Consider the following 26,354-nt stretch of genomic DNA (forward strand, 5'->3'; position numbering starts at 1 on the left):
GATCACTGTTCACCTGAAATAGGACGTACGGGAGACATCGCAAAGGGCGATGAAACCTTACTGCACAGTCACGGCAGCTATCGCACAGCCTAACGCAATCCAAAGAGGTATAGTTAAAATTGGCGTTACGGCTGTGCGATAGCTCTTCGCACACAGGCTAACCCAGCCCACACTCCTCCTATTTTCTGAATTTGCATCGCACCATACGATATGGTGCTATCGCATGCGTTACACACGTTTTCGCAAGCGTTAACGGGGCTTTTCGCATGCGATAAGCCCTTAACGCATGTGAAAACGCCTTATCGCATTTTGATAAATGACCCCCTAAGTTAGAACTTTCCCACTAGGAATAAAATGACACACCTGAAAATACACAAACCTATCTTTCTCTCTTAAAGAGTATTTCTCAACCAAGGTACCCTGATTCCACAAATAACCAAGCTATTTCCTAATGTTTCCTAATTCTTAAACCTATTAAACTGGACCCCTGGCAAAATGTTTTTATTATAGCTGATTGGTGTCAAAGGAGAATAATCCTTTCCACCAATCAGTTGAGCCTTCCACTAGGATGTATAGTGAAAGGGCAACGTATGCTATTAAGGTCTACGAACAGCCACACATAGGGTTTCAAAGAAACCCATTCTTTAATCCTGTCCTTACTGTGTCAATCTAATATCACTTGTGCAGCCACATAATGTTTCCTAACATTAGGGATCCCTAACCCTCCACAAAGTTTAGTCTGGAATAATTCTGATCTCGCCACCTGAGGGGGCCTGTGTCTCCAAATAAATCCTGAGGTTTTCTTCTGCAGTAATTTAAGAATGTCAGAAATCCCAAATGGCAATGTCTGGAATTGATAACACAGGTGAGGGGTGCCATGACGTTTCAACTGATGCAGTTCTTCCCAACAAGGGTAACTCATACTGTGACCATCCAGAACAACCGTGATTTTAATCCCCAAATATCTAATACTGTCCATGGCCCATTTAAAGGACTATATGTCTTTCAGGAACAATATTAACTGAGATGAGTGATATTTAAAATTTATGACTTGTCCATATTCATCCTAAATCCTAAGACTTCCAAAATTTCCAATTTTTTTTTTTAATCAAAATTGGTAAGGACTGCCTAGGGTTGACCAAAATAAACAAGAGGTCATCAGCAAAAAGTGAAATTTGGTAATCAACATGACCCAACTGAAAACCCTTAACATCCATATTTTTCCTAGCTCTCTCAGCAAAGGGCTCCATAACAACAGCAAAAAGCAAGGGTTACAATGGACACCCCTGCCTAGTGCCCCTTCCAAATGGGCAAAAAATATGACTACCCACCATTCACTTTAATACATGCCATGGGAAAGGCATACATTTTATGGACCCATGTAATGAAGTTAGAACCTATCTCCAGTTTTTCTAAAACATAAAAGGCCAATTCACTCTATCAGAATTCTTCTCGGCATTCACAGATAAAAGGATTGAGGGAATTCCATGTTTCTGAGCATGCCAAATTAAATTTAATCTACAAAAAAATATTATTGGCAGCTTGTTTTCCTGGTCTAAATTTTGACTGATCCTCATCTTAAGGCCAAAATTTTTACCAGTAACTTAATGTTTAAATTTAGTAAGGAGATAGGATGATAAGGCCCACACAGAGTGTTATCCTTCCCCTCTTTAGATATTATTGTAATCCCTGTCAAATTCATAGAAAGAGGCAAACTGCCATTTCCCAATAGCACATTAAATATTCATGTTAAGAGGCCTACAAGAACTTCCTCAAAAATGATATAAAATTTACTAAAGAAGCCAATGAAACCAGGAGATTTTTCCTAATGTTAAATTCAATATAGCTCGAGAAACTTCAAATTCCATAATTTCCTTATTCAGTCTTTCTTGAAATACCTGTAGAATCATAGGCAAAGAGGCACTCGCTAAGTAAGAATCTATCCCCATCATCTCTGGAGGCAGCTATTGTTGAAAATTTAAAAAAATAATAACTTTTTAAATGTCAGCATACACCCGCTCCTACCCCCACTCCCACCCCCAGTCCCTCCTCATTATTAAAAAAATCCAGCCCCAGAGGCTGGGTCTCCCACTCTAGCCCATCCCTGAACTTTTTTCAAAATGGCACCAGCTGGCCTTTGCCACTGTCACGTGATGGGACAAAGGCCAGGTGTATAATGGTCACCACTGGGCCCCCACTCAACCACAAGAGATATTTTGGTAGTTGGGCAGTCTTGGCCTCAGGATGTAAATTTTGAAGGAGAAAGTTGGGCCTAGAGCCTAGGGGACACTCTGAACCAGAGAGGAGATTATTCTTCAGTAATGGGGGTCCAGGGGTTGGGGGTCCTGGTCTCCAGGGCTGGATATTTTGAGTAAAGGGGAGGGGTTAGGGTTGGGGATGAGGCTTGCGCCAACTTAAAATTTTCAACAGCAGCCTTTTCTAGGGGTGGTAGGGGGTGGGTGGGACAGTGGGGGATGTCTGTGCAGAACTCTAGGGTATTTGGATAGTTTTGCGGGGGGAGGGGGCTTACATGGGGAAGGCGATGGCAGGTCCACAGTTCTTGGGCCACCATCATGTGTTCTTTAGGGGTTTTCACTACCATAGTATTTTTCCCTGTAAAATACAGCAGGAAAAAAACACCGTGCTGTCACAATATTTTTCTATGCAGCATTTTATCATGGGGAAAAATATTGTGAGAGTCACAAAGCCTGAGGATATTTTATCGTGATTTTGTGATTCCCGTGGAATTTTCCCTCAGAGAAACATATCATAGCTTAGTTAATGAACCCCCCAAAATTCCAGATATATTTTACAATAGCATACAGAGGAAATCTTTGGCACTCATGACTTGTTATTGAACAAATAACAATTTCTATTTCTCCACAACCTACACTCATCACCTCTTCCTCCCTTCATCCCATCCCAAACAAGTCTGTTCACCTAATCCAACACAGACCAAAAAGGAAAACATGAGGAATGGCATCAGTGACCAAGAATTCCCACAATAGCATATGGCATATAGTCATTACCCTAGTTTCATTGTGAAGCAACAAGATAATGCCTTGTCTAAGTGAATAACTAGAACCTAACTCTCCCTGATCTTCTGCTAAGATATTATGGAAAAATTATAAAATGAGTCCATCTAATTTTATTTATTTATTTTATTTAACATGTTTTGTATACCGTCATTCGGTTTCGCCATCATAACGGTTTACAGTAATCATAATAGGTAGACAACATAATGTCCACGTTGTCACCATAAAGCACACTATCATCGAGCAAACAGTCCAAAAATCCATCATCAAGTCTAGCAAATCAAATTATAGTATCTTTAGATGACTCCAAAACCCATATTTCGACGTAAATATTGCACCACTTTATTTTCCCTGCTGCCACTGTAGATGATACAGAGGGAAATTTCACTGCTGGGTCTGCAGAAGCCAATATGGATAAGGCTTCCTTTGATAGGTTACTCTGCTAATGGTGAAAGCTAGAGCAAAAGGAAAAAGCCAGAGATATCGTATGTTTTTGTTTCGTAGAATAGTAGTGATATCCCTGATTTCTCTGTGCTTCTGAAGCATAATTGATGAAATGTCATTATATGTTTCCACTTTATTATCTTCCCATGCCAATGATCCCTAGGACCTATCATGTTGAATATTAGCTTCTTTAACCGGAAAATCATGAAGACTGGCAATTACTTTCTGAGCTTGTTATGGGTGGGCACTCACAAGGCCTGGTGTGCTTAATCCACCATGATTTCCATGTCCATATTAAAAGTAGTCACTTTCCATCAGTATAGCCTTGCCAATTTGCTTAAGTACATGAATGCAATCCAAGTAGTCATCCAGTTCTGGCACTCCACAAAATCTCAACTTCTCTCTTCAGGTTCTATTTTCATGATCCTCATTTTTATCAGAGAGCTTGTTGTTTACTTTCTCTAACTCACATGTTGAAGATTTCATTTTCAGTGTACTGTCATTGTGCTCATCTAATTTTGATTCAGCCTCCTTCACACACCGGCCAATCTCAGTAATATCTCCCCTGAGATCGTTCACTATCTCAAATTTCATCCTTAACTCCTGTGATGTAACTATTTAACTCCTGAAATCAGGCCTGTAGCTCATCATTAGAGACAGGTCAACCATGTTTATCTGTCCAGCTTTACCAATGATCACTGCCCATGGCATCTTTTCCTCCTCCAGGCCACCTGACACCATTTTCCCCTAGCTATCATTAGAGCCACCGCCCTTCAGATATGAGAAATGCTTCAAATCAACCGGCGTACGTCTGATGGGTATGTATAACTTAATCACTCCTTTTGGTAAGATTTTCCAATTCCAGAGGAGTCAGCTACTATAAAATCGTGGATTTTACTTAGCTTTTTCCAGGGAGCTTTTCTTTTATGTTGCCATCTGGGTCACTGATGTCACTTCCCCCATGAATTTTTAATTATTGGATGTTCTATTTGTCAGCTTTTTTAAAATATTCTTTGTATTAGTATGGTTTTACTATTATGATTGATGTTTTATATTCTTGATTTTATTGTTGATGTTTTATAAAGAATGGTGATGAATTTGTTTTGCAACACAAAACTGCTTGTTCCTTCTAGTGTCAGTGACAATCATCTACTGCGGCCATCATAAGAGGAACTCCTGGTATTTATATGCCTTTATTGCATTCTCTTTAATCATAGGCCAATGTTCGATTTTTAAATTGTTAACTTTTTTTTTGCAAATAAAAATCATATATCTCAAAAAGACGTGATCCCCCTGATGCAAATGTTTGAAACAAAGTCCGGTGTCGGGAAGTGTTATCTTGTCATGTACCAAAGATATGTGATTTTTATTTGCAAAAAAAAGTTAATTTAAAAATCAAACATTGGCCTATGATTAAAGAGAATGCAATAAAGGCATATAGATACCAGGAGTTCCTGTTATGATGGCCACAGAAGATGATTGCCACTGACACTAGAAGGAGCAAGTAGTTTTGTGTTGCACTTCATATACTTCCTTCAGCATTTTGCACCAGTTGCCTTGTCACTTTGATGTATTTGTTTTTCCATTGTTGATTGTATATGGAGTCTGACTTTTTGCGGTTTCCTGTTAAGTTTTTGTCGGCATGTTTCTATACTTTGTTCTCTTTATTCTATATTTGATGAGGGTCTGTCTGTGTTCTGCATGAGTGACCAAGATGAGGTATGCTGCTAGCGTATAGTTTCTGTGTAGGGATTTATACCAGCCTGGCTTGTTCTGTTTTCCTAAACAGAGGTGTATTAATAGATTTTACGGGGAAAAGGACATTCAAAATACAGTCTTCTAAGATAAAATAATCGCTTACAAGAACATGCTATGCATTACTGTGGTGCCAACCAGAAAACTGTGCCAAAAAAGCAAAAATGACACATGGAATCTGTATAGTATTAGGCCTATTGTAAGGCATGTTAGGTGGGGACTTGATCCTTCAAAGGTCATGAGTAAAATGAATTACAATTACAATATAGTAAGCCTACTATACCAAAATAGCATTAACTGGCAACATTCAAACTGTAACAAGCCTACTTATGAAAAGATAATACTTCAAATATTACACCAGGTCCTAAAATTCTGTTATAAATGCATCATTTTTAATTGTATGTGGAGAGGGCCATGGGGAGGCGTGGGGAGCATGGGCGCAAAGCTGTAAGACTCTACTAGAGCATAGAATAATTCTTGCACTTCCCTGGTGTAAAATATCCTAGGACCCAGTTCAAAGTCTCTGACTAGGACATGTATCCCACACAGAATTTACATTGTTTTGTTTTGGGGTTTGGGGGTTTTTTTGGTCACTTATTCTTTATTGATTTTTTTTAAATTTATAATTATATTTTTATAATTTATAACTATAATTTTTAATTATAATTTTAATTTATAGGGGTAATGTTCAGCCACTGGCCAGATTGCAAAATTAGCCAGATAACCTAATTGGAGTTAGCTGGATAAGTTAATTGTCTAACTTGTCCCCGCCCTAGAACGTTCCTGTATTGTCCATTACTTACTTAAAGCTTGGCATTTAGCCAGATAACTTGTGAATTATTTGGCTAAAGGGCTTGGAATATTGGCCTCATACTGTGGTATTTGTGTTTTTCTTTAATTATTGTAATGTGCCCTTCAGGGCACCATATAGGTACTGTAAATAAATAATCAGGTAATTTTCCAGCTGACCTCCTAACCTGACATACTTCTTGAGGCCCTCTTCTAATCATGGGCAATGTGAAATCCGTAAACATTTTTTTGCCACCTAGGAGGGAGAGTTCCCTGCTGGATGTCCCAAACTAAAACAATGATTGTTACGGGTCCCTTAGTTATTCTAACAAAAAAAAAAAAAAAAGAAACACACACACACAAAAGAGAAAACACCGTTTAGTACATGGACTAACAAAGATGAAAGCTCAATGTGTTTTCATTATTTCTGTGCACTCTTACTGACTCTTCCAGTACACATTAGATATACCGACATCATGTGAGAACCCCAAAAATCATGCATAGTTTAGGAACATATAACAAATACTCTCTGAACAAGGTTGGGGAATGACTCTCTAAGGCAGAGCTTTCCAAACTGTGTGTCGGGACACGTTAGTGTGTCGCCTGCAGTGTGCAGGTGTGTCGCGCAAGCCCGGTCAACTCTGATGCGAGTTTGGGCTTTTTTTTTTTCTAGAGATTCACTTTTTTTTTTCAGTTTATGGGTTGCTTATTATTGGGTGATTTTTGCTGTCAATCGCGTTTTTTGGGGGGGCTTGGTGGGTGGAACGAGCCCAGCCATCCTTGCATTGGCTGCTGCTGCCGATGAGGCCTGGCCATGAGGAGTACTGACTGCAAGCAGCAGTGTCTGGTGATCATGGAAGGGAGTGAAGCACTTAACTGGCAACAATCAAAAAGACGAGGTACATGAGTGTGGGGGCCAGACATGTGCTGGGGAGAGAGAGATGAGTGAGTGGGGGGCAAACGTGCTGGGGGGACAGACATGTGCTTGAGGGGGAGAGATATGAGTGTGTGGGGGCCAGACATGTGCTGGGGGGAGGAGAGAGATGAGTGTGTGGGGGACAGACAATTTGTTTTATTATTGTTTCTCATAAATTATAACAATAACATGAATCTTGGAATATATATTTTTAATATAAATTTAAGGTTTTCATGAGATAGGTTGTGTCGTGAAACATTTTATTTATGTATATATTTAAGGAAACATACGTAAATTGTCGAAATATGTTTCGTTCGTTTAACCTTTAACCTCTGGTTTACTAGTAGACTGAATTACCGTGTCGTGAAATTATGTTTGTCTAAAAAGTGTGTCACCAACATGAAAAGTTTGGAAAGCTCTGCTCTAAGGCTTGGTCTTGGTGTCCCAGTGGGTGGCCAGGAAGGCCAGCTTAAGGAAAGCAGGTTTGCTGGCTATGCTGCTTGCTATTTCTGTCTCGCTTTTCAGAACATGAGTAGCATTTTTATAGCTTGCTCTATCTGATGTACCTCACTTAGCCTAGGTGATTCATTGCCTCTAATACATTTTTATTAGAGGGACAGTAAAACTGAGTAGCAGCTGACACTCTTAAGTCTCTAAATGTGTCGGATCCTTTGGGCGAAGCATGGTTCCTACATGTCCTATGCATGCAGTATCCTTGCAGCAAAGGGTGTGAAGAGCTTTTTCCAAATGTGAGAGAGGGAATTGTTAGGCATGTTTCCAGGGGCCTGCCATGAGTGGCATACATGAAGGCAGGACCAGATCCAACTGGGTGCACAAGCTATGTACATTAGCACAGGGTGGCAACTTCTGGTGGTGGTGCTGGTGCCTGTGGCTACCACTGAAGAAGAATGAACAGAGTCGGTGGTTGATAGCCTGTGGGCAGCAGGACCACAGTGGTCAGATGGGAGGAAACTGCTGATTCTCCCACCTCTTCTCCTTCCCTACAGTGACACTGACACAGTGCAGAACACAGAAGAGCTATTCCCTCTCTGAAACTCCTCCTCTTCGCCTTCTTATTTATTCATTCATTTTTTTGTATTTAATTAATTGCCTAGCCGAGGGCTCCAAGTGATGTACAGTAGTCCTAGACAAATAGTTTCGCTCATCGTCACAAAAAATAATATAATAAATAATGCAGTTAAAACAAACCAAATAAAATTATAAAATTAACAGCAACATTTAAAAAAATATAGCACTTACAAACAACAACAACAATATACAACAACAACAATACAAATAAGATTAATACTGAAGCAATAAAAATGAAGGAGCAAAGGCCTTCTTAAATAGATCGGCCTTCAGCAGTCACCTGAACCTTAGTGGTGATCCTTTGGAAGGGAATTCCTCCAAAACTGGATCTACACAAGAAAAGGTTTGAGACTGAATTCTCACTAATCTACAGGCCTTAAGTGAGGGAACACAAAGAAGGAAATCATTTCCCATCCTTAAACTACAAGCAGGGATAGATTTTTCTAAAGTTTTTCAGACAGATAGAAAGGAGCTAACTTCATATAACACTTTAAAAGTTAAATAGGCTCCCGGGTCCAAGCATAGGAGGAGGCGGCTAGGCAAGCAATGAATAATGTGGGGGTCAGGGAGAGCAGCTGAAATCTCTGCTGAGTGAGGCTAGCTGAGGGTGAGGTGATGAAGGAATGAATGCTGCTGGGGGAGACAGGAATGGGATTAATGATGGGAGAGGTGTGGAAGAAATAAATACTGCTGGGAAGTGAGGAAAGGTAAGTACTGGGGGGCAGAGGCGAGGAAAGGCGAATGCAGCAAGAAGAGAGAAGGGAGTAAATGCCCTCTCCTTGAAATCAAGAAATCAAAAGTGGGTTCTCTGACACCTTTTTCCTCCCCAAGGTCTGTACTGTCATATGTTCCACAGCAGGTGTGAGAAGAGCCAGGAGGAGGTCAGGGAATGAGTGAGCGAGAATGTGGGAGAGGGGATAAAAGATGTATGGAGGAACCATGTAAGGTGTTAAAGAAAACTTGGGGGTAGAGGGAATTCAAAAGAGCTGGGAATCGGGGAGGAAGGGGAGGGAGTGCTGGACAACTAGGGGAGTGATGTGAGAGGGGTGGAGATCAGGGCGTGTGACAGAAAGCCAAACAGGAGTTGCAAAAGAGAGGAAGAGATGATGTCAGGATGGGGGTGGAGCAGAAATGGTAATGGATGGAGGCAGTGTGGGAGAGTGTTCCAGAGATGGTGATACGGGGAGAGTGTTTGATGAGGAGAGCCACAGAAGGCTGATGGGGGATGTGAGCATGTGAGAGAGCCAGAGAGAGTATTAAGGGAAGGAGACAGAGTGACTGGGCTTGGGAGAGAACTAGAGAGAGTATTAAGGGAAGGAGACAGAGTGACTGGGCTTGAGAAAGAACTAGAGAGAGGGTGAAAAGTAGATCATGAGAAGGATGATTGAGGGTTGAGAGTCAGTAAGAAAGATAAGGTAAAAGGGTCAAAATAGAGGAGATGAGAAAATGTAAGAGTGGAGTGAGGGAAAAGGTTGAAATGAGGAGAGTCGGTGTGGGGGTGATGGAAAGAGATGAGCGAGCCAGAGAGGGGGTGGAAGGGAGCCAAATGGTAGCAGAGAGGTGGATGAGGCAACCCAGTAAGGGGGAACGGATGGGACAGTTGGAGAGATGAAGGGTTGGGAATCCTCCCAGGAGAGACTAGGTGTGAGCAGATTTTTTTTTTGTGTGAGCAAAATTTTTTTAAACCAACAATTTTTGAGTGCCAGTCCCTCACGTGCTTAGCTTAGAGGGAATTATGGTTAGGGCAGGGAGAAATGGAAGATGAGAGATGGTGAAGAAAAGAAGAAGAGTAAAGGAGAAAAGGGGGTGAGATCCAGGTGTGAGAGGACAGAGAGAGTGAAAGGATGGTGATGTAAGCAAGAGATGTAAGGTAAAGAAGAAAGAAAGGGAGCAAAATGAGATAAAAGGAAAAAAAAATCAAAATCAGAGAGATGTAGGGATGGCAGGAGGAAAGAAGATCATGGACAAGGAGTTAAGAGAAGAAACGGTGGAAAGCAGAAAAGAGAGGTCAGAACCAATGCAATTAAGGAAAACCCCCATCCAGACGACAAATGTAAAAAAGTAAAAAAAGAAAAAAGGATATTTTCAGGTTAGTGGTTGGAAAATGTCAAACACTGGTCAGATATCTGAAAGGCTCCTGAAGTAAACTGGATTCCCTGCAAGGTGCTATAGCTTTTATTAGATCATGTAGGAATTATCCAAATACGTTGTACATGAGACCACGTGCAGATATGATGTGGCAGGTAACGGCCTTTGAAAGGGAGGTTGAAGACTTATCAGACCTTGACAGGGAAAAGGGAGGGAGGAGAAAGACAGTAACTTTATCAAGGTCTAAGAAATAAACAGCCAAGGCCTGTGTAGGGCCTGGAAAGAGAGTCGGAGTGGGCCTTAAACAAGACTTTGGAGGGAGACAAGGTGAGGAAAGGTGGTAAGAGGGTAAAAATGAAAGAGGAGGGGAAAATATGGTAAGTGGAGAGGAAGACAAAGGATAAGCATGAGAGAGGAGAAAGAAGTAGTATTTACTTATTTTTCATGTTTTTCTCACTGAAGCTAGGCCCTCAAAATTATTTCTCAGAGTGGAATAGTTGCCCAATCTCTTTCCTCCTTTCCCTAGTAGACTATTAACCACCCCTTTCTTCCCTTCCTGGAAGAAGCAGAAACCGGCAGAGCATGGAACATGTGAGCTAGTGTGCACTCACGGGTCCTTTAAGTGGCCTTGCTCCCTCCTCAAGCACAGACTTCCTGTTCAGCAAGGAAACCCATGGGGGGAGGCGGAACCACTATGAGGCCTGTGATCAGATGCTGATCACCCATAGGCCCTGCAGCTCTCACCACCACTGCCAGAGGGGACAACATGCTAGTCGTTCCCACAAGGCAGAAAGATAGGTAGCACCAGCCCTGTGTGACAGCATGAGTGGAGTCTTGAAGAGCAGGTGTGGCGGAGATGGAGCTTGTGTGGAAATATGAGACTGCATTGCCCCTTCCTGCCCTGGGTTGCTCTATAATATAATACCATTGTCATATGTGGAGGGGTTCAGCAAGCCTTGCTTATTCTGGGTAAGGGAAAAATGCCAGTATTCGAACTTTATGGACAGTAAAGCTGTCAGTCAGTTAAGGAGCCAGTAGAGCGCATAGGCAGGAAAAGTGCTTTTTTTTTTTAATGTTTTCATATATTGTATGTTTGCCTTCCACAACAGCAGTTCTTAATGCTTTGTCCCTTCCTAAGGCAAAGGAGTTTTGTTTTTGACAGGAAATATGAGGTTTTCTATGTATGCATTCATGCTACTTCTGCCCAATTCCAGATGGTGCTGATGTCAGCCAGAGCAACGTTGCATCTCAGAAAAGGAATAATGAGCCTCATGCATATTTCAATAAAGCTGATAATATATTACACGCTATAGAGAGGGGATCAGCCAAAAAAGCTGAATAAAGGGGGTTTATTTGTGTTTTTCCAAAAGACATGATGTCTTGAATCTGCCGTTCTCAGACAGATTGCACATACGAATTTACTCGTCCATCATGGCATATACATTTTTGCTGTAAGTTTTCTGAGCTCCACACTGGGATGAATCACTCCCTCTATGTTATAGGGAGGAACATTTCTGGGAAATGTGGAATCCAACTATTGAATTACAAGGTTTGAACTCGTATCAGTTGATTTGGGAGTCATGTGCTTGCTCTGATAATTGCATTGAGTGGGTTGTTCTTTTTTTTTTTTTTTAACAATCTCTTCTTAGATTTTGTGAAAGACGGAATACTTTTTCATCCCTGCTCTTAAAAAGTGGCTGTCACTTTTCCTTGTCATGAGATGAGGTTGAAAGGGGATAGACTCAGGAGTAATCTTAGGAAGTGTTTCTTTAAGGAGAGAATAGGGGATGTGTGGCTCGGCCTCCCAGTGGAGGAGGTGGGCACAAAAACGGTATCTGAATTCAAGAAATCATGAGATAAATACAGGGGATCTCTAAAGTAATTTGCCCAGGTAACTAACCCTGGAGCTGAAAATCACCCTGCTCCCTCAGCGTCTAAATCTGGCGCTGAATTCTCGATGTACCTGAGAGGTAGAGGGGTGGGGGCTGTGGGAGGCAACGTGCAAGTCATTTTGAACTCCCATCGCGTAGGTGAACACGCGTGCTTTGCCACCTGCTACGCCGCAGGTACAAAGTGCTGGGTACTCTCCCATCCATGGCCCCCCTACTGGCCCAGATTTTCAAAGGGAGACTAAGCAGGCGGGTTTTCTTTTGAAAATTTGGTTACAAATTGCTGCCCTTACTGTTTTCCGAGTTTATAAAAATTCAGTAACTAAGATGTATGAGATCGGTATTCGGTGGGCTGGTAAGCGAGAAAGTTTCCCGGGTATCGTTACCCGAGTAAGTTCTGAGGGTTTGGGTGAGTGGTCTGCTGAATATACCTGGTTAAAGTTACCTGGGGCAGCTCTTTCTCTAACCAGGCTTGAAGCTCGTCTACTAAAGTTTAACCACAGCCTCGGGAACGCATCGCTAAATGCCTCTTTTTATCTGGATAACATTTTGTGCAGAAGACGAGTTAAGCCAGACAAAGTGGGAAAGAGGGAGAAATTTGGTCATCTTGACATTTGTCTGGGTGAAAATATCTGTCTAATCCCCATATATTGTGTACGGTTTGTTTGAAATGGCCCCTTTCATCCAAAGGCATTCATTCGCAATACGCTTTTAAAATTACACAGGTCGATTATTCAAAATGGTTTGTCTGGGTAACACTGAGTCACTTGGGACATTCTTCCCTCATTCCCCGGCTAAATTCTTTTTTCTGGGTAATTTGGCCTCCGCACAAAACTTAGCTGGGCAAAGAGGCCATGATACGGGCATTCCGGGGGCATGGTTACATTTTTGCACTTCTGTTCAGTCGGCTGGGTAGGTCTGGTCAGAAAAGTGGCTGTCCTGAAGTTACCTGGCACACTTATCCAGGTGCATTCTGCTGAATACCCAGGCAAAGTTACCCGGGTTACATTCCTCCTTGGAAACATGCCTATAGTCAGTTAATTAACCCTTGCAACAGATGTTCTGTAACAGTGTTTATTCTCAAGGCTTTACCCTGGCAAGGGTAGACTTGGATGTACCCTAGGTCAGCTGAGATAGTAAGGAGTGGATTACATGGAGCCAGTATCTGCAGAGATAAGGGGTTACGGTCAGCAATGTACCTAGTAACTTTTTTTTCTGCTATAAGAAAAGCCATGCTGGGTCAGACCAAGGTCCGTCGAGCCCAACAACCTGTCTCTGGGTCACAAGTACCCAGCAAATCCCAAAAAGTAGATCTATTTCTGCGTGCTGTCTCCAGGATAGCATTGGCTTCTCCTAGTCTAGCTGCCTAATATTGTTTTATAGACTTTTCATCCAAGAACTTGCCCCAAACCTCTTTTAAACCCCTTGATCATGTCCTCTGGCAACAGATTCCTTTGATATATTTCATAATAGTCTGTAGAATTTGTCAAAGGATGCCTGGGACAGTAGGTCCCTGTGACGTTGGAGACATCTTATCCAGCGTAGTCTGCAGTGAGACGAGAGGTTTTGAATCAAAAGCAGTGTTTCCATTTCTCACCAAAGCCCTTACTGTTCTAGCCACATCATCTCTAGGCATCTCAGAAGCATCACTGCTGGCTGATGGATCACCTGGCATTTCTGGGGGGGAGGGAGAGGGAGGAACCTTTCCTCCTGAGCTCAGAAAAGCCTCAAGATCATTTCCTCTGACCCAGCCAATCTGACCCAGCCCGCTGCACATCTAATCGATAGGGCCAGGCAGGCAAGGAAAGTTTAGAACAAGGTCTTGCCTTCCTTTTTCTGCCTTTTTCTGGGCTTATGACTCCAATGTTGTGCATGTTCCCCAGACTGGGAATTATACACCTAGCATGTTGGTTTGGCTCCCAGCCTATACTTCTTTAAAGGAGGGTATCTCCCAGCAGTCAGCCATATAAGTTTGACCACCAGCAGGATTTCACTTTTTCCTCCCTCCCCTTCCCCCAATAGAACAACCTTTCTTCTTAATTAATGTTATTTATCCAACAATAAAATAGTTTTACAACTTTAGGTGTCCCTGGCTTGACTTTCTGGCTCAGCGTCTTTTTTTCTCGTTCTCTGCTCTTCTTTATTCCTTTTCTTGTTTTCTGCCTCTTTCTGCTGCCCTTGCTTTTTTTCTGTTTCAGTTCTATCTTTTCCTTCTTTCTCTTCTTCAACAGCGGATACAGTTTGAATACCTTCTCTTCCTTTTCTTTTCTGTCTCCTTCTCCTGCTTTTTTTTTTCCTTCTTTCTCCTCTTCCTCCTCTCTTCTTCTTCCTGTCTGGTCTCCTTTCCTGTCTCCTTTTTAATCCTCTGTTCCTTATGCCCTTCCTCCTATTTTATCTCCTTGGATTTCTTCCCCATCCAGGGTCCTAATTCTCTCTCTTACCACCACCTTTGCCAGTCCTCCCCCTTTCCATCTCGTGCTATCCATGGTTCTCTCTCCCTTTCCTCTTCTTCCCCAGTCCCTTCCCCGCTCAGTCCCACCATGGTGAGGCCTATGAGACCCCGAAATCGAAACCCACCGACTCCAGACCAAACTTTGCGAGTTCTCAGATATGTAGATGAGTGGTCCTCAGCACAGCCCCAATAGGTCTGGTTTTCAGGATATTCACAATGAATATGCATGAACTCTACCTGCAGTGATTGGCTCTAAAAAGCAAGTTGGTTTGCATCTATTGGTTACCTGTGGGTAGTGGATGGGGGATTTAAGACTGGGCTGAAATCCATGGTTGGGTTCTATGATCTTTGCAATGCACAAATTCCTGCATTCCCAGGTAATGATGTTTGTACAATCATAAATGGAGAAAGAGGACCCCTGGTTTAGTGTTATTAGGCTATTTGATGTATAGAATTACGGCCCTGAACTTCTGCCCTTTTAGCCTCAGAAGGGGGCTCTAGAATCTGGATTCTGCCTCGAGAAGACAAAAACCTCCTTTGTCTCAAATGTGTGAGTTTTAAAGTTTGTTTTTGTTTAGTTTCTAGGGAAACCAGCAGGTGTTGCTGAAGACATGAATATCCCCAAACAGGTCTGAACCTTAACTTGGAGCTCATAATTTAATGACTGTTTATTTGTGTCTTGGTAATCCCAGAGGAATCACCGTGTGCCGCCAAAGAGTGCCAGAACGGCGGGGAATGCCACGTGGCGAATGAGATGGTAGTGTGCATCTGCCCGATGGGGTATACAGGGGAGCATTGTGAGACAGGTAAGAAGCTGACTGGCAGGATAGGGTCCGCAACTGGCCTTGGGTGAGGGGAGAGCTGGTTCTCTCGGGTGACAGATGGTTTCCTGCACACTGGATTTTAGTGACCATGTGTTGTGAGCTAGGCTGTATTACAGTAGATAAAAAGTGTCATATTTCAAACTCTGCACCCTCAATGTTGATGTATTTGTGAGTCACATACAGTTAGGTGCTTCTTCCTGGGTGGCTTAGGGTGGACAGTGCGAGGAGAGAATTCTCAGAGGAGACACAAACGTGCAGTGGTACAGATACAGGAGGGAGCTGCAGAACCAGACACAGGCACGCAGCGACGCAGGAGCTCTGGAACAGAGCACGTGGCAGGCAGCAGTGCAGAGGCAGGAGGGAGCTCTAGAATAGGACACAGGCCTGCAGCAGTGTGGGGAGAGGGGAGAAAATATGCATGCTGTGGTGTAGAGAGAAGCTGCCAGGGATTCCCTCCATGACGTGCTCCCTGTTCTTCTTCCTTCTTAGATTTAAATGAATGCGATTCCACCCCATGCTTGAATGGAGGGACCTGCGTGAACTTACTGAACAGCTACACCTGTGTGTGCTTAGAACCATTTACAGGCGTGCACTGTGAGATAGGTGCCTGCACTTTCTATGCACCTCCTGAGTACTGCTAGCAAACAGTCTCCTTGTATTATTTCTTGTACTGGGCTGCACTTGACTGTTACCCTTCATGATGATGTCTCTATCTGCCCTTCTTTCTCCCTGTCTCCTCCATCTCTCAGACCTGTTTTCACTGCAGTGCGATCTGTCTGGGTTCCTTCTCTTCCCCTGCATAAGCTCCTAGACCTTTGACCACATCTGGCCTGGGTCCTATATCTGTACCTGTGCCTCTGTTTGCTAGGGGGATCAACTGCCAGTATGGTAAGCAAGAGGCCTGTTCAGCTCTCTTCTTGCCTTGTGAATCATGAGGGGATGGATATGATTGAGTGGCCTGGTTAAAGCATAGGCATAACTTATGCAGCTAACTCTGGCCCGCCCCGAAGCACCTCCCGCCTGCCCCTGGAATGCCTCCGTCTTATGTTCCTAAATTTTAGGCTCACATCTCAATGTGCGCCTAGAAGTTAGGTGCATATGGCACTGAATATCCCCGGTTAGCCATTTAGACGGATAAGTATTCAGTTATCCGTCTAAATGGCTTTTGAATATCGACCTCAAAGTTTACAGTTAGTACTGTATTTCTCTAGCCCGTGAGATTTTCAACAGGATATCCACAGGCAGCGTTCCCTCATTCCTTGACTAACCTCTCAGGTCTGCTGTTTGGCAGATGGGTCCATAGCTCCTGGGGCGTGTTTCTCCAGCCCCATGCCAGAATGGGGGAACCTGTAAGGAGGCAGATAAAGGATATGACTGTCAGTGTCCAGAGGAGCACACAGGGCTGGACTGTAAGAGACGAATCCTTCTGCCTCACCAGAGTCTTCACAAATTGCAGACCCTTCAGGAGGATTCAGTACATTTAGAAAATAGAAGAAATGACTCAGCCAATCACCTTCCAGCTTTATCTGGCACTATCTGACAGCCTTAGCCTGTTATAGCTCCGCTCTGCCACCTGGGGCGCTGTGGGAAGGGGAGCAATAAGGAGAGACACAAGAGGAGTGAGGGGAGCTTCAGGAGGACCCTTGCCATGTTCAGAATGAGGTGAAAGGAACTTGCTGAAGTAAGGAAAGGCATAAGCTCCTGGGAAAAGGAAAAGAGTCATTAAGAGGGTAATTTTGTAACAGCCTGCATAAATTAGGTGGGAAATACGCACATAGATCCTGATTTTAAAAAGCATGTACACACGTAAAACTGGGTTTTACCGGAGTGAATGCACTTTACTCGAGTAAGAGGGCTTTTGAAATTTGCTACGATAGTATGTTACATTTACACCTGTAAATCCTTTTGAAAATTCAGCTGATAGGTTACACCAGCTTTCAAACCAAATTTATGCACGTAAGTTCGTTTTGAAAATTATCCCACCAAAATTACCAGCACACAATTTCTCCTGTTATTATGTGTGCGGAACGTTTTTCCAGAAATTGTATGCACATGCTTTGAAAATACAAAATGTATGCTCATAAGTGCAAACTCCTCCTCGTCGTCATGCCTGGGAACACCTTCACTCAGTCCAGGTAAACCCACGTGCGAACCAGTGCTGGGACTAGGAGGGAGCGAGGGGGGGGGGGGGGCAGCAGTCCTGGGTGTTAGGGCCAAAGAGGTGTTGTCAGCAGGGCTGTTTGGCAGATCAGGGGGCCCATTGCATGATCAGACAGGACTCATCCCCAACGACTCTATCTGCCAGTGCCCCACCAAATCCTGGACTGCTTCCTGATCCAGTCCACTCCTCTCGCTCCCCCCTCCCCTCCCCTCCCGTCTGCAGGAGGTTTTCTCTGCATATTTTGATTCTACTTTGTGATCCCATAATTCTGAATTTGGTGAAGATCTGGGTTCCATGGATGTGACTGAGGTGAGGTATTCTGCTAACATGTAGGTTCTCTGTAAGAATCTGGAGCATTCCGGTATGTTCTGTTTTCCCAATAGGTGGTGTGTTGGTGTTTTAGGACTTGGAGGAATATTTCTTTGTTGTCTTTTCATACGAGATTGTTGCTGTTTGAGTTCTGGGAGTTAATGCTGTTTTGGTATGGCAGGTTTGCTATATAGGTTCTGAGCGATTGTTTTGCATGGTTTTTGTACTTCACAAAGTGTCTGATAATGGAGGGTCTTTTTGTCACTGCTACTCAAGTGACAACATCATTTGAAATTTTTTCCTGTGGCGAGAAGTAAGGGGAAACATCCTAGATCAACCTAACCAACCATTTTGGAGATTACCTTCAATCAATGGTGTATAAATGTCTTTACATTGATAAATGTAGGTATTTATAGGGGCCTTTTTGCAATGAATCCACAAAAATTACAGATGACACATTCATCAGATACTGTGAAATGGTTTCTGAAAGATATTTTTATTCCGTCTACATATATATATATATATATATATATATATATATGTGTGTGTGTGTGTGTGTATGTGAAGGGCAGCTGTAGAGGGGGTGTTGTAGACACCACCTCCTGAGTGGCGCAGGGTGGCAAGGCTGGAGACTAGGTGTGGGTGGTCCAGTGCGGCTGAAATGAAACTTTGGAGTAAGGTGCTGGCTGGTATGGAGCTCTGAAGCAAAGTGCATGTAACCACAGGAACAGACTGGAATAAAGTGCTGGCAAGCATGGACCGGAGCACAGGAACAGACAGGATCTGAATGCAAGTAAGTGTGAACTGGAACAGCAGGAATAGACTGGATCTGGGTGCAGATAGGTGTGGAGCGACTGCAGGTATATGTGAAGCTAGAACAGACAGAATCTGAGTGCAGGTAAACATGGACTGGAACAGCAGGAACAGACTGGATCTGGGTGCAGGTAATAGTGGAGTGACTGCAGGTATATGTGAAGCTGGAACAGACAGAATCTGAGTGTAGGTAAACATGGACTGGAACAATAGGAACAGACAGAATCTGAGTGCAGGTAAGCGTGGACGGGAACAATAGAAACAGACTGGATCTGGGTGCAGGTAAGCGTGGAGTGCATGCAGATATATGTGGAACTGGAATAATGGAACAGATGGGAACCGAGTGCAAGCACGCATGGAAGTGTGACTCTGGAAACAGGGTCTAGGGCAAGACAAGACAAAAACAGGATGAGGACTACACAGAACATAAAACAAGAAAGCCTGTAGGCTGCAAAGGCAAAGCAGGGAGACCAAGAAACTAGGAAGAGACCTAGGGAGTTTCAGGGCTAGGCCAAATCGGGGAACAGAGAGAGGCCTGGTTTCATAGAAGAGATCTGGGAGTCTCAGGGCTAGGCCAGGGGCCAAGAAGCAGAGAGGCCTAGGGCAGGCCACAAGGCAAGGAAGGGTCAGAAGGCTCGCAGGCCACAGACAAGGCTTGGAACAGAAGGCCAGAAGGCTCCAAGGCAAGACAAAAGCTCGCTGGGATCAGAAGGCCTAGAGACCAGAAGATAGGGCAAAGAAAGGCTGGAGTCAGAAGGCCAAGAAGCTGAGAGACAAAGCTAGGAATGGCTTGAGAAAGCCGCAAGGCAGAGGTGGCTAGAGCAGGGAGCCAAGAAAGACTCAATGCTGAAGTACTGAGGCATGGGCAAGACTTAAGTAGGGATGGAGTCTGGGTGTAATACAGGCAGCAGAGAAGGGCTTAGCCAGTCAAGGGAATGAGTTTGTGGAGGTCCCCTGCTGGCGTGGAGGCTGAAGCATAGGCTGAGGACAGGGGACAGAGAATGCTGGAGAACAGTTTGGAGCCGGGCTCACTAAGGTCCTCTGGTGGAGGGGAGGCTGGGTAGCAGCCAGAAATGCAACTCTATATATATTTATTCATTTATGTATTTATTTATTTTAAGATTCTTCTATTCTGCCTATATAACAATGTTAGGCTAGGCGGATTACAATTTATATTTTCATATAATAAATAAAAATACAACAATGTTTAATATGATGTTCACTTGTGAGATTTTACAGGATTGTTCTGTGAAGGGTGATGGTGGGGACATAATGATTGTTGTGTTTAATTATCATAATCTTAGGAGGGGCTATGGGCCTGAAAGTTAATTAAAGGGTGGGAGGCAAGGCTGAAGGTTCACCTAGGGCTTTGCTTCCCAAACCTATTGTGGGGGACCTCCAGCCACACCAGTCAGGTTTTCAGGATATGGGAGAAAGGTTGGGGACGCCTCATGGCCTGTGACTGCGTGCTGGCTCATGCCTCAAGCTGATTTTATTTCCAGTTTCTGCAGCTTTTGCTGCTGCCACTGCATAAAGATTACAGCATCGCGGCCCGAGGAGCAAGTAGGGAGGAGAAAGAGAGAAAGGGGGGAGAGGAGAGGGGGGCTGCTGCTGGCCAGGGTGGAAAAGGGGAAGCCAGAGCAGATGCTGCTGCTGGGCAGGAATTTGGGGGGCAGAGAAGGAGGGGGGGCTGCTGCTAGACAGGGTTAGGGGAGAGGGCGCTGCAGCTGGGCAGAGGGGTGGGAAAGAAGGGACTGCGGGTGGTTAGGAGGTTGTGGGAGAGAGGGAGCTGTTGCTGCCGAGCTGGAGGTTGTGAGGGCTTCTGTTGCTAGGTCAGGGGCAAATGGTTGTAAGAAGGAGGGGCTGCTAGGCAAAGGATGGGAGGAGAGAAGGGGAAGCTGCTAGGCACGGGATAGGTGGTGGAGAGGGGATGACGTTGGGAGAGAGAGGAAGGATGATGCTACACAAGGGATGGAAGGGGAGAAAAAGGATGAATGGAAAGAATGCCTACAGTATTGAAGACGGCAATAGTTAGGCCAGTGCTCAAGAAGGTAGGCTTAGATCCTAATAGGGCTGAGCATTATTCTCCGGTGTCCAGTATTCCCTTCGTAGGCAAAATAATTGAGAAGCTATTGTTGTTCTCAAGTTTTGCATACAAAGCTGTCAGGGTTCCAGTGTGGTAGAGGCACTGAGACTGTTTTGCTAAGTTAAATGGACAAGATCAGGAGGCAAGCAGATGTTATTGAATCTTCTTGATTTAATAAAAGCATTTGCTATGCTGAACCACAAGCTGCTCCTGTCCAAGTCCTCTCTTCCCCAGATAGTGCAGACTCAGAGGATTTGCCTCATGTTTGGAGGATAGATCTTTTCGAATGAGTTGTAGAGGGGGAACCCCAGGAGCAGTTCAAACTGCCTGTGGAGTTTCTCCTGGGTCAATATTGTCTCCACTTTTATTTAATATTTATATGGCCCCATTGATTAAGTTGTCGTACTTTTGCAGGAACAGGAGCCTTAGGCTGTATATGAAATGGCTTCTAGAGTAGAAGAGAGTCTGTAAAGGATTCTAGGAACAAGGGCCCTCGTGGAGCGAGTACCAGTTCCTATCTGCAATAGAACTCACTGTGTTCACGTCTGCGATCGCTTCCAGGCAATGAGGAGTCTTCTGAGTATTCAGGGACGTAGGCCCTCGAGGAGCGAGTACCGGATCCCGTCTTGGCAATCTGAAATCAAGAAGAGAGAGCGGAGCCCCTGTGGAGCGGGTACTCCTGGTAAGTTTGAAAAGGCCGAGCAGTGGAGAAGGATTCCCCTCGCTGACTTGGATCATTGTTGCAAGTATCGTGGACTGCCGAAGCAAGTCCCGTTGGAGTTCCTTGCTAACGCGTTAGAGGTTAGCAAACAAAGACCTTTTAAAGTGAAAATGGATGACATCACTACAGGGGGACGCCCCCGAGATTCGCACCCTAACTGGTACAAAGTGTGGAGTGCGCGCACGCGCGCGCCCTTACATCATCAGGAACATGGCGGATCCATAGCATCGAGCCAGCCAGGGGACACCGGGACCAAGAGGCAGGGAGAAGCCGCGGCTGCATCTGTCCGTCAGAGCCGAAGGGAGTCGCTCCCAAGGTAGAGAGGGTGAGCGAGGGCGAGAAGAGGCACGAACGCAACAATATTAAGATATTAGACTATAAATAGAAGTGTGTCATCAATGACTGTGTTTGAGATATGGGCCTCTGAAACCTCTGTCCGGGACTACCAGCCCAGGGTTACATATGTGATATGTTGATTTTGTTGTTTGTTTTGTATGCTTTGTTTGATCTTTGCTTTGATGGTTTGCTCGGTAAGGTGTATAAATCAAATTCAAATAAAGAAAGAAATAAAAGTAGGGGTGAGTGAGGGAGAAAGAGAGTAATGTGGGGAACGCAATGGGAGGGACTGAAAGAGAGGGATCCAGGAGAAGCCAAAAAGGATGGGCGGGGGGGGGGGGGGGGGTGGAGAAAGAGGGAGATGCTTGGCAAGGAGTGGACAGGAAGAGAAAGGGGGCTGCTGGAGAGGAGAGGAGGAGAGGGAGGTGCTTTGCTAGAGATGTTGCTACTTGTAAGGTAAGGGCTGGGAGTAGGATGCATAATTCTGAATATCTGTCCTGAGTGCCGAAAAAGCTGGTCCCAGCAGTGGCGCCAACAGGCAGCACTCGTCCAAGTTTACTGACATACTGGGAAGGCAGTTTTGTAACCGGCCTTTCCCTGGGGTAAAGCACGGTTTTACCCATGAAAATGCCTTTGGAAACGACCTCCTAAAGGAGCAATTTTGTTTCTCCCTGCCTTGGTGCAACGTCTATGAGTGTTAGGGATGTGAATCGTTTTAGGACGATTAAAATTATCGTCCGATAATTTTAATATCGTCTTAAACCGTTATGGAACACAATACAATACAGATTCTAACGATTTATCGTTATAAATCGTTAGAATCGTGAGCCGGCACACTAAAACCCCCTAAAACCCACCCCCGACCCTTTAAATTAAATCCCCCACCCTCCCGAACCCCCCCCAAATAACTTAAATAACCTGCGGGTCCAGCAGCGGTCCGGAACGGCAGCGGTCCGGAACGGGCTCCTGCTCTGAATCTTGTCGTCTTCAGCCGGCGCCATTTTCCAAAATGGCGCCGAAAAATGGCGGCGGCCATAGACGAAAAAGATTGGACGGCAGGAGGTCCTTCCGGACCCCCGCTGGACTTTTGGCAAGTCTCGTGGGGGTCAGGAGGCCCCCCACAAGCTGGCCAAAAGTTCCTGGAGGTCCAGCGGGGGTCAGGGAGCGATTTCCCGCCGCGAATCGTTTTCGTACGGAAAATGGCGCCGGCAGGAGATCGACTGCAGGAGGTCGTTCAGCGAGGGTTCCGGCGCCTCGCTGAACGACCTCCTGCAGTCGATCTCCTGCCGGCGCCATTTTCCATACGGAAAATGGCGCCGGCCATACGCGTATGGCCGGCGCCATTTTCCGTACGAAAACGATTCGCGGCGGGAAATCGCTCCCTGACCCCCGCTGGACCTCCAGGAACTTTTGGCCAGCTTGTGGGGGGCCTCCTGACCCCCACGAGACTTGCCAAAAGTCCAGCGGGGGTCCGGAAGGACCTCCTGCCGTCCAATCTTTTTCGTCTATGGCCGCCGCCATTTTTCGGCGCCATTTTGGAAAATGGCGCCGGCTGAAGACGACAAGATTCAGAGCAGGAGCCCGTTCCGGACCGCTGCCATTCCGGACCGCCGCTGGACCCGCAGGTTATTTAAGTTATTTGGGGGGGGGTTCGGGAGGGTGGGGGATTTAATTTAAAGGGTCGGGGGTGGGTTTTAGGGGGTTTTAATGTGCCGGTTTTTCGATTTTTCGATTTTTAACGATTTTTCACGATATTTTACCCCCCCAAACGGCAACAATACGATTCCCTCCCCCTCCCAGCCGAAATCGATCGTTAAGACGATCGAGGACACGATTCACATCCCTAATGAGTGTCTCCTGCCTGTGGCCTTTCCACTGCTTCTCAAAGTGAAGTCACATGCATGCTTTCACTTTGAATATTACCTAGAAAACCTGCACGCATTTACACTGGCTTCCTGAGAAAAAAAAACACACATGTCTTTAAGATCATGAGAGGTCTTGAACAAGTAGATGTGACTCGGTTATTTACACTTTCGAATAATAGAAGGACTAGGGGGCATTCCATGAAGTTAGCAAGTAGCACATTTAAGACTAATCAGAGAAAATTATTTTTTACTCAATGCTCAATTAAACTCTGGAATTTGTTGCCAGAGGATGTGGTTAGTGCAGCTGGGTTCAAAAAAGGTTTGGATAAGTTCTTGGAGGAGAAGTCCATTAATGGCTATTAATCAAGTTTACTTAGGGAATAGCCACTGCTATTAATTGCATCAGTAGCATGGGGTCTTCTTAGTGTTTGGGTAATTGCAAGGTTCTTGTGGCCTGGTTTGGCTTCTGTTGGAAACAGGATGCTGGGCTTGATGGACCCTTGGTCTGACCCAGCATGGCAATTTCTTATGTTCTTATGCTGTTTAAAATTCAAAGATATTCACTTAAGTGCAAACCGCTCCCCAGCCGCACCTCCTGCACTGCCTCACCCTATGCCATGCCTCACACAGGGAGGGCAACTTTCTAAAAAGCCTATCTCCAAGGACGAAGCACCGTTTTTACCTGCGGGAATGACTTTCATTATTACCCTCCCTGTAAAAGCATAATAATGGGGGAAGGCATAAAAGGAGTGAGCCTAGACATAGGGGAGTGGAGGCAGAGGGGCAGTGGAAGAGGGCTGAGAAGGGAGTTCCATTTCCTAAAAGCACTGTTCCTCATCATTTCAGAGGACTCTGCTGCTGCTTGCAGAGCTCGCTGTGACTTTACTCTGGGTTCTCGGGGCCAGACAGTAGAGTCCATGAGAGAGAGAGGACTCACCCATAGGTAACCACTTAGGATTTGGGGAATAATTATCATGTTTCCCGTTTCCTCCGGTGTAGCTATAACATATTTATATTGCAGTCTGCACTGTGTGCGATAAAACTATGCAAAATGTTCCATACATGGAGGATTATGGGATGCCTACGAGTCTCCCATTGGAAACAAATTGGCAGGTAGGGAGAAAAATAATGGCCAGTAAGAACAATCTCATGCAATCCCCAAGGAAGGCACACACATGACCTCTGGAGATCACTATTCTATTTCAAGGGACTCATTTTTTGTACTAGAAGACACGTGTGGCAGTCAATGCGTGCACTGTGAAACTGGTCTTAAAAATGTATAGACTAATAGAGCATTCTGTTTTTAGTCATGTGAAATTGTCTTCCAGCCAAAAAGCATGCCGGTTCCAAATCTAACTGTTTCAAAAAATGTACAATTAAAGGTAAATTACGAATGTGAAAAAAACTCTGCAATGAATACAGTTGAGTATTGATACACCTTGTACTCGGCAGTATAAGTTGTGCCTTGTACTCGCTACAGAATTAAAGTTTGCAAATTCAACACCACTAGAAAAGGAATATCAAGTATTGTTTTTATTATATTGCTCCAAAAAAAAAAAGTTCCTTTCTTGGCATTTAGATGAAAAGGGCTCCTACTACCAGTATCGTTCTTTTCCATTTCCTCCATCTTCCTAAGTCTGCATGGCCCCCTAACACCCAGCAAGAGCTTTCTGAAGGGAAACTGTGCCGAATCTCCTCTTTCCTTAGTTCCTAACTGATTTTCTCCATCCCTTGAGTTGCTTTTCCCGTCTGTTACAGAGGTGGAGGACTGTCAGTGCCGGAATGGAGGGACCTGCCTGGATGGAAATGCCAACTGCCACTGCCCCCCGGGGTACTTTGGCCTCCTTTGTGAATTCGGTAGGATATTGACGACACCAGATTCAAGGTTTAACCCATTATCTGGCCCCCTCCGCTGTATGAAAGTCTGCCAAAGATGTATGAACATGCACCGCTTTCACTCAAGGACCCCTAGAATCACAGGGGATGATTCATTCATTCATTCATTCATTCATTCATTCATTCATTTATTTATTTATTTATTTATTTTATTTAAAAGGAATTTATATCCCTTGCCCACCAAAGTTCGGGGCGGGTTACAGTATTCTTCATGGGATAAAGTTCTGGTCCTCCTCGTTCATTTCCTCAAGACAGAATTTGTTTCATCATTGCCATATGCTAGACTATCCACAGAGGATGTGACCATAGGGCCCCCAGTACAAGATAAAGTGAGTGACTGAAGGGAGATGAGTTTCCAAAGCGACTAAACATAGTGAAGAATAAACTGCAAGGGGGGAATGATAACAGAGCCTGGCGGCTGCTGCTTCTTTCATATGTTGTCAGATATCAACTTTCAAATCTATCAACCACTGTGTGGTGTTGCTCAATATGCGGATTCTGCCTGCCCCGTCAGGGCATTTATAGAGACTACAGCTTTTATTGCACACCACATTCACATAGGAGCTATCCAAGAAGTTCATCCTATGAGGTCTGGCTTTGAAGCAACCATCTCAAGATCTCAGCCTGCTCAATTTAACCCCCATTTTTCTTTCAAGGCTGCATCCAGTGGGAGACTCATTTCACGTAAGAATAGGTCTGACCTGTCCCAGTGGTCAGCTGTTCATAGGTTTGTTCGAGTATGCCCAATGTTTCCAGAAGCTTAGGGACCTCATGTACAAACAATCTGCTTTTAAGTCTTCGGGTCTTTAGTTATCAATTTGACAAGCAGATGGTTTTCATCTTTTTTCACTTGGTTTAATGCCCAGTAGAATAGGAGGTACATTGG

The 26,354-nt window shown here is 44.5% G+C and overlaps 1 protein-coding gene across 1 annotated transcript in view; it reads left to right on the forward strand.

The window, feature by feature from the left end:
* Window positions 1-26,354, forward strand: part of SNED1 (sushi, nidogen and EGF like domains 1) — a 299,702-nt gene that overhangs the window by 140,819 nt on the left and 132,529 nt on the right. Inside the window, exons 7-9 of the mRNA XM_029616628.1 lie at window positions 15,150-15,263; window positions 15,771-15,884; window positions 25,331-25,429. Of these exons, the coding sequence (XP_029472488.1) occupies window positions 15,150-15,263; window positions 15,771-15,884; window positions 25,331-25,429 (327 nt within the window). The remainder of the gene's footprint in view (window positions 1-15,149; window positions 15,264-15,770; window positions 15,885-25,330; window positions 25,430-26,354) is intronic.

This window comes from Rhinatrema bivittatum, chromosome 9 (assembly GCF_901001135.1).
Source record: "Rhinatrema bivittatum chromosome 9, aRhiBiv1.1, whole genome shotgun sequence".
Taxonomy (NCBI): Eukaryota; Metazoa; Chordata; class Amphibia; order Gymnophiona; family Rhinatrematidae; genus Rhinatrema; species Rhinatrema bivittatum.